The sequence below is a fragment of the Syngnathus scovelli genome, chromosome 14 (genome assembly GCF_024217435.2).
Source record: "Syngnathus scovelli strain Florida chromosome 14, RoL_Ssco_1.2, whole genome shotgun sequence".
In the NCBI taxonomy this organism is placed as follows: domain Eukaryota; kingdom Metazoa; phylum Chordata; class Actinopteri; order Syngnathiformes; family Syngnathidae; genus Syngnathus; species Syngnathus scovelli.
The window spans coordinates 14,796,029-14,807,433 of NC_090860.1; the positions used below are offsets into that span (position 1 = coordinate 14,796,029).

At 45.1% G+C, this 11,405-nt stretch overlaps 1 protein-coding gene across 4 annotated transcripts; it reads left to right on the forward strand.

Moving 5' to 3' along the window:
• The first annotated feature begins 81 nt into the window (after positions 1-81).
• On the forward strand, positions 82-11,293 carry LOC125981230 (zinc finger MYM-type protein 4). 4 transcript variants are annotated; one of them, XM_049741155.2, is made up of 29 exons: positions 82-212; positions 1,832-2,423; positions 2,494-2,546; positions 2,618-2,767; positions 2,843-2,906; positions 3,036-3,235; positions 3,321-3,445; positions 3,611-3,830; positions 3,920-4,132; positions 4,231-4,381; positions 4,458-4,573; positions 4,644-4,985; positions 5,075-5,225; positions 5,349-5,524; positions 5,600-5,771; positions 6,027-6,143; positions 6,229-6,272; positions 6,367-6,505; positions 6,666-6,728; positions 7,026-7,171; positions 7,244-8,273; positions 8,393-8,469; positions 8,537-8,666; positions 8,761-8,912; positions 8,989-9,103; positions 9,180-9,467; positions 9,608-9,719; positions 9,906-9,992; positions 10,268-11,293. In XM_049741155.2, exons 2-29 carry the CDS (start codon positions 1,868-1,870, stop codon positions 10,356-10,358), a joined length of 5,280 nt encoding a protein of 1,759 aa, XP_049597112.1. In that variant the 5' UTR covers positions 82-212; positions 1,832-1,867; the 3' UTR covers positions 10,359-11,293. The 4 variants fall into 4 exon arrangements, with proteins under 4 accessions (XP_049597112.1, XP_049597111.1, XP_049597109.1 ...); XM_049741154.2 differs by lacking the exon at positions 82-212 and adding an exon at positions 496-784 and having other exon boundaries at positions 1,774-2,423; XM_049741152.2 differs by lacking the exon at positions 82-212 and adding an exon at positions 497-784.
• The last annotated feature ends 112 nt before the right edge of the window (positions 11,294-11,405 follow it).

The window sequence follows — 11,405 nt, forward strand, 5'->3', positions numbered from 1 at the left end:
CGAGAAAAAAAATTCAAAGGATAGCCAGGTGATTGAAATACATTTAAAAATAATAAAAACAGTGTATGTGATCATTTTCACGATTAAGGCATGTTACGTACGGTGTAAAGCAATTCATTGGTGCACTTTATGCAGTTTGGTTAAAGGGTATCAGTGCCACCTGCTGGACAGCAGTCATCTGGAAATTCTCTCAAATTCAGTCAAATTGTACAGTAAGTGAATGGGTTACTTTATTTGCATATAAACAAAAACATCAGACAACCAAGACTCGACGTGCAATATGTTTCTAACCCTGGTTTAAATCTTACCTCTTCCCGTGGCTGTTTGTTTCCCACATGGCTGCATGGACTTTCACTAACATATTATGTGTTAATTGTTGCACTAATATTTGTGAGGTGTCAGTTTGTGAAACACTTTGAGATTTTTCAGTGATTTGAATCAACCTTTTTTACTCCCATTCAAATTAAGTCAAATTAGTTCACCGAGGTTTTTCTTTAGCATTAGTACCTGTACATCAAGTTCAGAACGTAATGCTTTTGTCAGCTCAATTTGATTGAAGTGGTTAATGGCTATATTTCAGGCTTAAACTTTGCCATTTGACAGCACCAGCCTTTAGTTTAGCTGCTACTCGCCATGCGAGCGGCAAGGCCAGAGAGGGAGGACAAGGAGGAGAAAGAGGAGGAGAAAGAGGTGGTTGTGGTGCCGGGGTGCTGTTTGGAACCCAATGACTGCAGCGTAATTAAAGATGGCGGACTCGGAGGAATTTAGACTCAAGCGATTAATGGTAAGCAAATAGCACTTGGTATGCAAATACATGTGGACATTAAACAGCAGCTCAATGTTTATGCTGCGTCCGACCACAGTGTCATAAGCGGTCATTGGTAGTTTTCTCACAGCACAGCGGATACGAGTGCTTAGGCTAAAGCTAGTTAGCTTGCAACTGTGTGACGCTAGCACGCTGTTGTTTTAGCCGTGATGCGAGTTCTGCCTTCAATATCACTGGGCTGTAAATTTGCCATCTTCTATAAGACTACAGCAATCCAAACACAACATGGTGCTCTTGACAATGTTGTTGTCCACTTATGTAGTGTTTTCACGGTGTTCCCCCCCGCCCCCACAAGCCATTCACAAGGGGGCTTGCAACACGACACACAGTTCTGCGTTCAAATATCTTGCTTCGTCTGTCGATTGATTCTATTTTATATTGCAAAGCATTTCAATTCTCACAAAGCTACGGGTTAAACATCCTACTGTAAAGGAAGAGACAACGCGAGGCCTGCAATCGTAACAATTCATTCTAGTGGCTATTTAACCGCTACGTCTCAATTTCCCCCTTTCTATTGTGCTGTCATGAAATCCATATGCATTTTTGGTTCATTTCATACGTTATGTGTTACTCTAGTAAGAAAAATGTGTCTTGTGCCCAAATTGGCTCTCACTTTGCGTGTTGGATTGCTGGTGTGATGCATGAATAACTTTTGTTAAAGCATGGATTTTGGTCATTGAAAACAATATCCATATCGATATTTTTACCTCAAATACCTTGTCGTGCCTGAGTTGGCTGAGGAACACTTATCTGAAATGCCAAAGAAACAAATAGTGCAGACAAATACATATAGCAGTCCGCAGATGCTTTCCCCGCATAATAATGGTTGGCCGTTCACATATTCACTGATTATTTTGTAGTTGATGGTAAGGTGATCACAGTGGAGTAAACTTTGACTAATTGATGACATTGTTTTAATACTATTTATTTCCTTTTTGAATTTCCAGCTCAGCACATCCATCCATTGAGCATGATGCATAACTCGCCTTTTCCTGTTCTCCTCAGCATGAGCAGCAGCAATCCAGAGTGTTTGACCAGGTGATGGGCTTGGGAGACTTTGCTGATTCCTCTCAAGGCTCCAACACCTCTTCTAAGAGCCCCGGTCTGGAGGAGACAAAGGCCATGGATGAAGTTTCAGGAATAGAGGAGGATCAACATCCAGATGAGGACAACAGCAACAGCAGCAGTCGGCAAGATGAAAAGATGGATGAGGGGGCCGAGGAGTCGTTATCTCCTCGCATTGCTTCCCCCGTCACTGAGCAGTGCTCCTCGTTCACCGTGGGGCCCAGTGAAGGAGGAGGAAGAGGCGAGGCAGCATTTGATGATGCGTTGGATGGCCTTCCTTCATTTGGTCCTGAAGAAGAAGAAGAAGAGGAGGAGGAGGACGAGGATTGGCACTTTGCTCTGCCGGCAGAGACACTGCAGGATGACGACTGTGGCAAAGCCAAATGCAAAAACAATCAATCGAGAGCGCCACAGAGCAAAATCCAAGACCGTCCCAGAGAAGATCTGGACGAGGAGCAAGAGAGGGAAGCCACAAGTGGCTCTGCAAACACGTCCCACTCATCCAAGGACAACACACCTGAAAGCAGCCAAGGTATGTCAAAGTTTATTTGTGTTGAAATGATTTGTTTTGGGGAAAATTGCTAACATGAGATTTTTATCAGATGCAACAATTGTGAATCAGATAGAGAAAACACAAGAGAGTCGGCAAGGAGAGGTGGGTCATGTTCAAATTGATAGGAACTCTTCTCCAAAAATGACTTTCCAAATCCTTTGTGCACGTGTCAGCGGTTTGAGCATCCTCCCGTGGAGGCCCGCAACCCTCCGATGTCTCCCAATATCACCATTAAAGATGAGCCAGTTGACGAGGGATACGATGCTGCTGTATTGCCTCAGAGCACCGTCAGACACGTCAAAGAAGAACTAGACCATCAGGAGGTAAGTGCCGGCACAGAACAATTATTATGATGAACAAATGTGACCACTGACTTCAATTCTATTTGTATTTTTCAGGAAGAACTTCGAATTAGCTCTGTTTACTCTGTGGGCGGAGGTAACACGCTTGCGCCCCCTGTGGGTGAGTGTTTCTCATGATACATATTTTGGAGTGTTGCAAAATTGGTCCATTTTTCATATACTTGCGCATGAGCGAGCACGATCACATAAAGCTTTCCGTTAATTTAAAGGAAGACGTTTTTTGTTGCAGCCCATCAAGTGACAGCGCCCGCTCCCCCACAGACAACCCTTTTTATTCCAGGGAGAGGCGCTGTTCTCCAAGCAGTGACTCCCCTTTCTGTCCGACCTCCGACCGCAATTCAGACTTCCCTTTCGTCCCTGTCGCCGATATCTCTTCGCCCCCCTGTGCCAACCATTCCCGGCAGTGTTCGCTGCAGTGGCTGCTTTAAGGTGCGGCCATTACACCCTGGCTGCTGTTCTGGCCGCTCACAGCAAAGAAAGAAAAAAATCAAACGTATTTTGTTTCTCTGTTTAGGTTCTGCTAAAAGGTCAAACAGCATTCCAAAGAAAAGGTTCAACACAGCTCTTCTGCTCCACTGTCTGTCTGACAGGACATCTTCCTGCAACAAGCAAGAACCAATTATGTTCTTTATGCAACTGGTATGTACATCGTGGTGACCGCAAAATTAAAATAAAAAAAAAAAAAAACCCGCTTGCCTCGTACATCATTTACAAATGCCATATGAAGCAGCAATCACAATGTGTGTCAAGAGCAAGCATTTTCCTACTCTTGTACTCTGATCAAACTCTTTCTTCTTTTTGCAGTGAGATTCTTCGGGTTCGGGACACAATAACAATTCCAGCTGATGACAACACCTACTTGCACTTTTGCGGCCAACACTGTTTATCAATCTTTAGACACAGGACCAAAAAAAATGAAAAGGCCCCTGAAAAAGTGGTGGAAAAACGGCCAGAGAAGAAGATTGACAAGCCACAGGAGAAGTCAGAAAATGTTCTTTGTAGTGTCTGCAGAATCCCCAATCGGGTAATCCCATGATATTTTATCGCAAGTGTTGATGTGTCTTTTCGTCTTCACATGATTGCTACATATTTTTCAATGATTATCGCCGGCAGATCGAGCATGAAGTCAGCCACCAAGGCCGTCTGCACAAACTGTGCAGCGATGCTTGTTTTGTAACATGGCGCAAGATGCGACAGTTAGCCATGAACTGCTGTGAAGGCTGCGGGCTGTATTGTAATAGTAGTTCCGACTCCTATCATACGCTAACGATCGAAAAATCCGAGCTCAACTTTTGCGGTCCCACCTGCATTGGCACTTACAAACAGGTAGATATGCATTTTCCGAATAGGACACGTGGCACATGAATATTTGTCAAGTGATAAGTTGTGGGCTTTTTTTCTTCCTCCTCCTCCTCCTCAAACAGTCTTGCCGAAAGACCATCGAGTGCGCCAGATGTCAAAAGTCGGCAATGGTGTCGGTCACCATCATGGAGCGAGACGATAGGGGAAAAGTTCAACTTTACTGTTCACCCATTTGTGTGCAAATGAGCCGACCACAGCTGCACACGCTAAGCGGTAGGTAGGATGGGCAAAAAGAAACAACAATTCCAGCCCAAAATGAGTATTTAATTGTCACGTGACCATTCCGCAGGGGCTCCATTCCCATGCTGTCTGTGCAAGAATGTAGCTGTTCCTCAATACCACCTGGCAATGGTGGATGGCACCATAAGGAACTTTTGCTCCTATGAATGCGTTTCTACTTTCAGGGTAAGTGTGGTGCAAGAATTGCATCAGAGTACGAACTACGGGTGACGACATTTTTGACGTCTTTCGATAGAGAGCAGGACATACTGGGTCAGATTTGATCAATGGAAAATCGTCTCCAAGGGATGCCTCACGACTTGGGTCGTCTTCCGGAGCCAGCTCTGTTCCTCCCATTCCTCAGGACTACCCATCTCCAGCCCCCTATCCGAGCCACCATGGAAGTAACAGCTCAGTGCCCCCTTTGGTTCCTCCATCGCTAGGCTTGACCTCAAGTGCGCCAGGGCAAGGCCACCCCCGAACGCCTGCCGCTCATTCTCTAAAAGCAGCTGAGGGTGGAGCCAGCGATACCCCCAAAGTCACCTGCCACCAGTGCACTAAGCAGTTTGCCACCAAGCCACTGCTTTTTGGCCACCAAGTAAGTAAGAAAGACAAGAGCTCTTTCCTTAACCTTTTCATCATTTGAACACCAGAATTATTTTCTAATTTTTTTTATTTTTTCCTCAGGATCAGATTTCTGTCTTCTGCTCTATGATATGTTGTGATGTGTATAAAACACAGAACAATATCCTGGTCATGTGTGAAGTTTGTAGGAGGGACAAAGTGCCCTTTGACACCATGCACTACAACGGGAAAGACATTTTCTTTTGCAGCAAACGTGAGTCGGCTTTCATTCTTCCCAATTTGAGAAGCGGGCTCCATTCAGGCCACAATGTCACAGATGATAGATACAAGAGCAATTGCATTGCTTCTGACCTTTCCCCCACCTATTCTCTTTCAGACTGTAAACAAAACTTCAAAATGTGCATCACATCGCGTAACAAGGACCCGCCCTGCCGTCCCTGCAGCTATTGCTACGGCATTAGCCAAAAGATGTTGCATAGTCACTATGGAGGCAAGCTGGAAGAGTTCTGCAAACCCCTCTGCATGTCCCAGTACACCGTTCTCTACTATGGGGTAAGGAGAATTTAGTCATAAAAAGAAATCGTCTTAGCCTAACTGATCACTGTGACTTTACGGTTGCTCGCGCAGATGGGTCGATGCGACAGTTGTCAGAAGCAGGGCTACTTAAACGAGAAGCTGCAGTACATAGGTTCAGTTCGGAACTTCTGCAACCTGACCTGCTTACTCCAATACTGCTTCTTGAATTTTCAATCCACCCAGCACACTACCAGTAACGGTACTGGGCCAGAGCCACCTCATGGTAAGATAGAAGTTATTTTCTTTTTTTTTTATAGTCTATATATATATATATATATATATATATATATATATATATATATATATATATATATATATATATATATATATATATATATATATATATATATATTTTTTTTTATTTTTTTTTTTTTTGCCCCATTCATCCGGTGGGGGGAAGAAAATAAAATCCTAAATGTACCTTGCGCAGATGGTGTTCCGATTGTGCTGAATGATTTAAAATGTCCAATTTTTTCAGCTCCAGCCCAGCCTCATCACTCCACAAAAGCCAACCCAATCATAGCTGATGTGGTATCACTCGCAAACGGCTCTGCAACTCAGCCCAGTGTGCCAGCGTCGGATGTTGCGCTGACTGGTTCGTTTTTGGAAAACGACGCAAAACTTCTTTTATCAAATGTTCACATTGTGAATCTGTTTTTCTTCTTTTTCTCCTATTAAAGGAGGCTTTCCAGCCTCTGGTGTCGATGGCAAGATTCTTGGTCATGTAAGTATTGTATCGTCTCCAGAAACAAGTACAAGTTCAAATACAAGAAAAACACTCCAAATCTTTGTTTTTGCTGCTTTTCTTTCTTTTGCAGGCCAGTACTCAAACGGACACCATGCACGGGCCCCCATCCTGCCGACGTCAAATGAAGAACAAGTCAGTTCTTTGCCGGCCATTCACAGTGGATCAAGAGAGCTTATGTCTGCTTCTCCAGCCGTCCGCTGATTCTTCAGGTAAATTCAGAATAATGTTTGGGGAAAAAAATTCAAGGAGCGGAAATTGTTTTGGTGGTTTATTGGGGTCATTTGGACTTTAACCAAGTGGTAAATGTTGCCTCTTGGTGTAAGCGACACTGGAATTCCAAGCTAATCACAGCTCCCTCTCTCCAAGCAGATGACATCACATCAAATGACTGTGAAAACGCTGTTAAAAAGATGAAGAAGGACCAGGAAATAGGTGAGTGGCTCACACAGATATTAGCTATATAGCTGCAGGTACACAAACAGCACATGATTGGATCATTTCTTTCTATAAGTAACTGTATAGAAGCACGGTACAGTCATTACCAGTGCAGACTATTCAGGAACAAACTGGTAAGTTGGTGGCAATGTGATTGTTTGATTTTGGAGGAAGCTAATTGCTGCAAATAAGATTTTCGCTGAGGAATTTGCATTTTGTATATGCCACAAAGAAGTAGCAAAAGTATCCATATAGGCTGATATGAGTCATTATCATATTTTCACCCTTGTCCAGCGCCATCACCACCCTCATCAAACTCCTCCACAGAGGAGGACAAAGTGAAGATGCTCATGGTGCCAGTTCCTGTGCCAGTCTTCATCCCAGTGCCTATGAACATGTATTCCCAGCACACGCCTGTTCCAATGCCTTTGCCGATAACGGTACGTCCCACATCATAACATTTGAAGGCACAATTTGAAATCTTCTCAAGTGTTCCTCCTCCTTCCTTCTAGCTTCCCGTGCCCATCGTTATCCCACCACAGAGTAAAGAAGTGACCGATGCGGCCATCCAGTCGAATCCTTGGAACGAAGATGAAAAGCAGGATCACGTCGAGGTCTCCATGGAACAGGGAGTGGTATTCCCCGTTGTTGTACCGCCACTAAGCAAAGCTATGAAAGATGCAGCTGTCCAGTCAGATCCTTTGAAACGACAAACTGAAGAGCAGAATCAGGCTAAGATGGCATCACAAATCAAAGATGTCAAAGATGTCGCTGTCCAGTCAGAGCCAATGCTGGTTGCACAAGTTCCCTTGCCCGTTGTGCCACCACTGAGCAAAGATGTTCAAGATGCAGCTGTCCAATCCAAACTTTTCAATTTGAAAAAGCAAAATGATTTGGAGCTCTCCAAAGAAGATCAAATCCCATCCGAGGTCCCCGCACCCATTTTTGCGCCACCCCTGAGCAAAGATGCAATCACCGATGACGTCCAATCAGATCGTGTGGATGCGGAGACAGCAGCTGCCGCCGTCCAGTCTGACTCTTTGGATGCGGAGACAGCAGCTGCCGCCGTCCAGTCGGACTCTTCGGATGTGGAGACAGCAGCTGCCGCCGTCCAGTCTGACTCTTCGGATCTGGAAACAGCAGCTGCCGCCGTCCAATCAAAGCCTTTGGATGTGGACAAGGCCCAAACTGTCCAGTCAGATCATTTGACTGTGGAGACAGCTGCCACTGTCCAATCAAATCCTTTAGATGTGGAGACAGCCGCTCCCGTCCAATCGGATCCTTCGGATGCGGAAGGCGGAACAAAGATGGATTTAGAAAGTGCAACATCAGATGTCCAGCAACTTGAGGAGAGTCCAAACAAAGCACAAAGCAACATTTCTCCTCCGGTGACTTCGGCTAGCAAAACGGGGCCAATTCGTACCTTGCGTAAAGGCAGGCCAAAGTCCAAAGCGACGACGTGTGAGCAGCAAGAAAGCGACACTGCTGAACAGCAGCCTCCCTCCTCTCCCATGACTGATTTGGAGTTTGACTTCCCAGCGGGTGAGATGTGAACGAAACCTCTCAAGTTGAACGCCTCTGATAATATGTGCCAGTTCGTGATTGGCCAAGAAGAATGTTTCAATATTGCCAATGTATTTTGGCTTTGTGTTGTTTTTAAGAAACGTCTGATCAGAAGTCGTCGACCCCTCAGCGGGGTGTGAAGAGGCCCCGAGAAGGTTACACTGGTCGGAAACGGGTAAGACGGCAACACTTGAGAACTTGCTTTTTCCGTTGAATTGCCGCCAGCGTTTGCGTTGATGCAGGGTCGCAGGCGAACTACCCCGTTAGACGGCAGCGCCGTCGCGGCTCCCGTCAACTTCAACTTGAACTACATGTACGGCGTTAAAGCATGGAGGAGCTGGGTGCTGCAGCACAACACGCATTCCAGAAGATGTGAGTCAGCATACCGACGTTGTCGTCTCGCTTTTACTGGATCAATGTCATTATTTTGCTTCCTTCCTTCCTTCCTTCCTTCCGCCGCTTGCAGCCAATCCCGTGATTGTCAAAGAGGACATTCTTCAGTGCGATTCGGCCGAGCTGAGCTACGCCTTGTCTTGTTTTATCAAAGAAGTGCGTAGGCCCAACGGCGAGTTCTACAGCCCTGACAGCATTTTCTACCTCTGCCTGGGGATACAGCAGGTACGCGTCTCTTCTTTGATTGTCCTTCGAGTCATCCATCGTGACCCTGAGTCTTCTTTGCTATGGTTTCGCTCAGTATTTATTCATCAAGGGCCGCATTGAGAATATTTTCACCGATGAGCTATACAGTCAGTTTGCTATGGAGATCTCCGGGATGCTGCGACTCTGGAAGCCTAAACAGCTGCCCAACGGTATGTTGTACACCTTATCGCTCAGTTTCCAGTCACTTGATGCAATGTGGTCTTTGCGCTCTGCCCCTCCCTCCAGGTAGCCCCGTGTCCTCTCGAGTCGAGGAGTCCTTCCTGTGGGAGTGTAAGCAGCTGGGCGCTTACTCCCCCATCGTGTTGCTCAACACGCTTCTCTTCTTCTACACCAAGAACTTCCACTTCACCACTTTGGCACAGCACCAAAGCCTCTCATTTTCCAACTTCAGTTTGCACACCAAACCCTGCAGTCGAGCGGGCAAAGTCCTCTACCTCAAATACCGGCGAAGCGGTGCTGCTGCTGCTGCCGCCGCCGCCGCCGCTGCTACTTCCAGCCGTGCAGAGACGGCGGGTGTGTGGAACACGTCCGCATCTCCGCCGCCGTGATACTGAACATACTGATTGCCAATTTCATTCTTAAATGAACGCATCGCCGCCCTCAAATGTGTTGTGATAAACATTGAAGTTAATGTTCCTGATTTTTGTTTTTAGAGCGAATGAAGAAAAGGCAAGAAAAGGAGGATGGGGACATAGAGATGGTAGAAAATGTTACCAATCCTCTGCACTGTCCTGTCAGGCTCTATGAGTTCTATCTCTCCAGATGGTAAGACACGCACACACACACACACACACACACACGCGCATAAAAATGTAAACATTCATTATTATATTTAACGAGATAAATAAAGTGAAGACACCTTTTCGAATCGGTCCATTTTTCAATTCGATATGTGAGCGCTTTTGTTCCAGGTGTGACCAAAACTCAATGTCTCTTTCTGTCTGTTTGAAGCCCACCAACAGCATTGAAGAGGACTGACATGTTTTACCTCCAGCCTGAACGCAATGTCCACACACACAGGTCAGAAACTGCAACCAGGTCGGCATCACAATTTAGACTTGCTTCTCGCTTACCTTCCTTGTGACAAAAAATAGATGAAGAAAAAAAAAATAATAATAATCCACTTATGATGATCTCGGAATTATTTTCCCTCTATTTAGTGCATGCACCTCATAATTCTTGCCAGCACACTTTGGTGTGTTTCTTTTTTCACTTTAAAATGGATCCCAGTGTATTTTTATGATGTCAAATGAAATGCACATTGATCTGATGTCATTGTTTCCCTCTCCTGGCCTTCTTTTGTTTGCCCGCAGTTCCTACTGGTATACTTCTCACGCACTACATCACACAATTCTGCAGAGCATGCTCACTCGCATCTTGGCGGTCAAAGAAGTTCAGCGGTAACAGGAGCCAATGGCATCGCAGTTTACACTTTTTGGAACGGGACTGTGTTTTCACAGCAATAGCGTAGTAGGCACAGCACACGTGCGGCGAGCACATGCCAGATGTTGGCTTGGTGTGAAGAAGCGGGCCATGGTGCTTTCAAGGACACAATGGACATCTGTCACAAAGATGAGCTCTTTGTTAATTGGATGGCTCCTTCCTCCAGTTTGCTCCTGTTTCAAATAAAAAGGGAGTGTCCCGGACTATTTGAGTTCTCCTTTTATTCCATCCGTCCCTGTCAAGACTTTCAACATCAGATCCAATGGTGGATTCTTTCCTTTGATTCTGCAAAGCTGTGCAGCGTGTCTGTCGTGCATCACACTGTGCCAGATTGCTGCTGCTGCTGCTGCTGCTGCTGTACTGGCCTTCTTTCTCCCCAAGACCATCACCACCATTTTGTTTGGCAACATGGACAGGTGACAATGGATGACATCATAGAATAGTGTGAGTTATGGTTTTTCGGGGGGAAAATGAGAACATTCAAATATGGTGATGTCATCAGCTGCATGTTGAATGCTAGAGGAAAAGTGCCTCATCTGATCTATTCCCCATCATTCTTAGTCCCTTTTGTGGCGGCCTTATGTAGTGTCATATCACCACATGAATTCTTGATAGCCATGAATTCTGCCTGATTTCTCTCATCTTTTTTCATGCTCCACCTTGTACCCCGTACGCATCCATTCCTTTTTCTTTTTCTGGGGTTTAACTCACATTCATGTGACTTTGCACTCTTATTTAAAGAGTTGCATTTTTTTTTCAAGTGCTTGTGTCATGGTGTAATGTTTTAAGAAAATTTAGTTGTCAAATACATGAGCTTTTTTGAGCGGCTGCCAAAAAGTAAAAAATCTGATTTGTACTTATTGATATTCTGCGCATTGTCAGGTGACCAATAAACTTTTATTAAAACAAATTAAAAAAAAAACCTGACGACTAATTATCTAACATGTGAGCAGTCTTCTGCAACATGACATGGAAACAGTAAAGCAGTGTGGAAAAAAAAGTGCACAC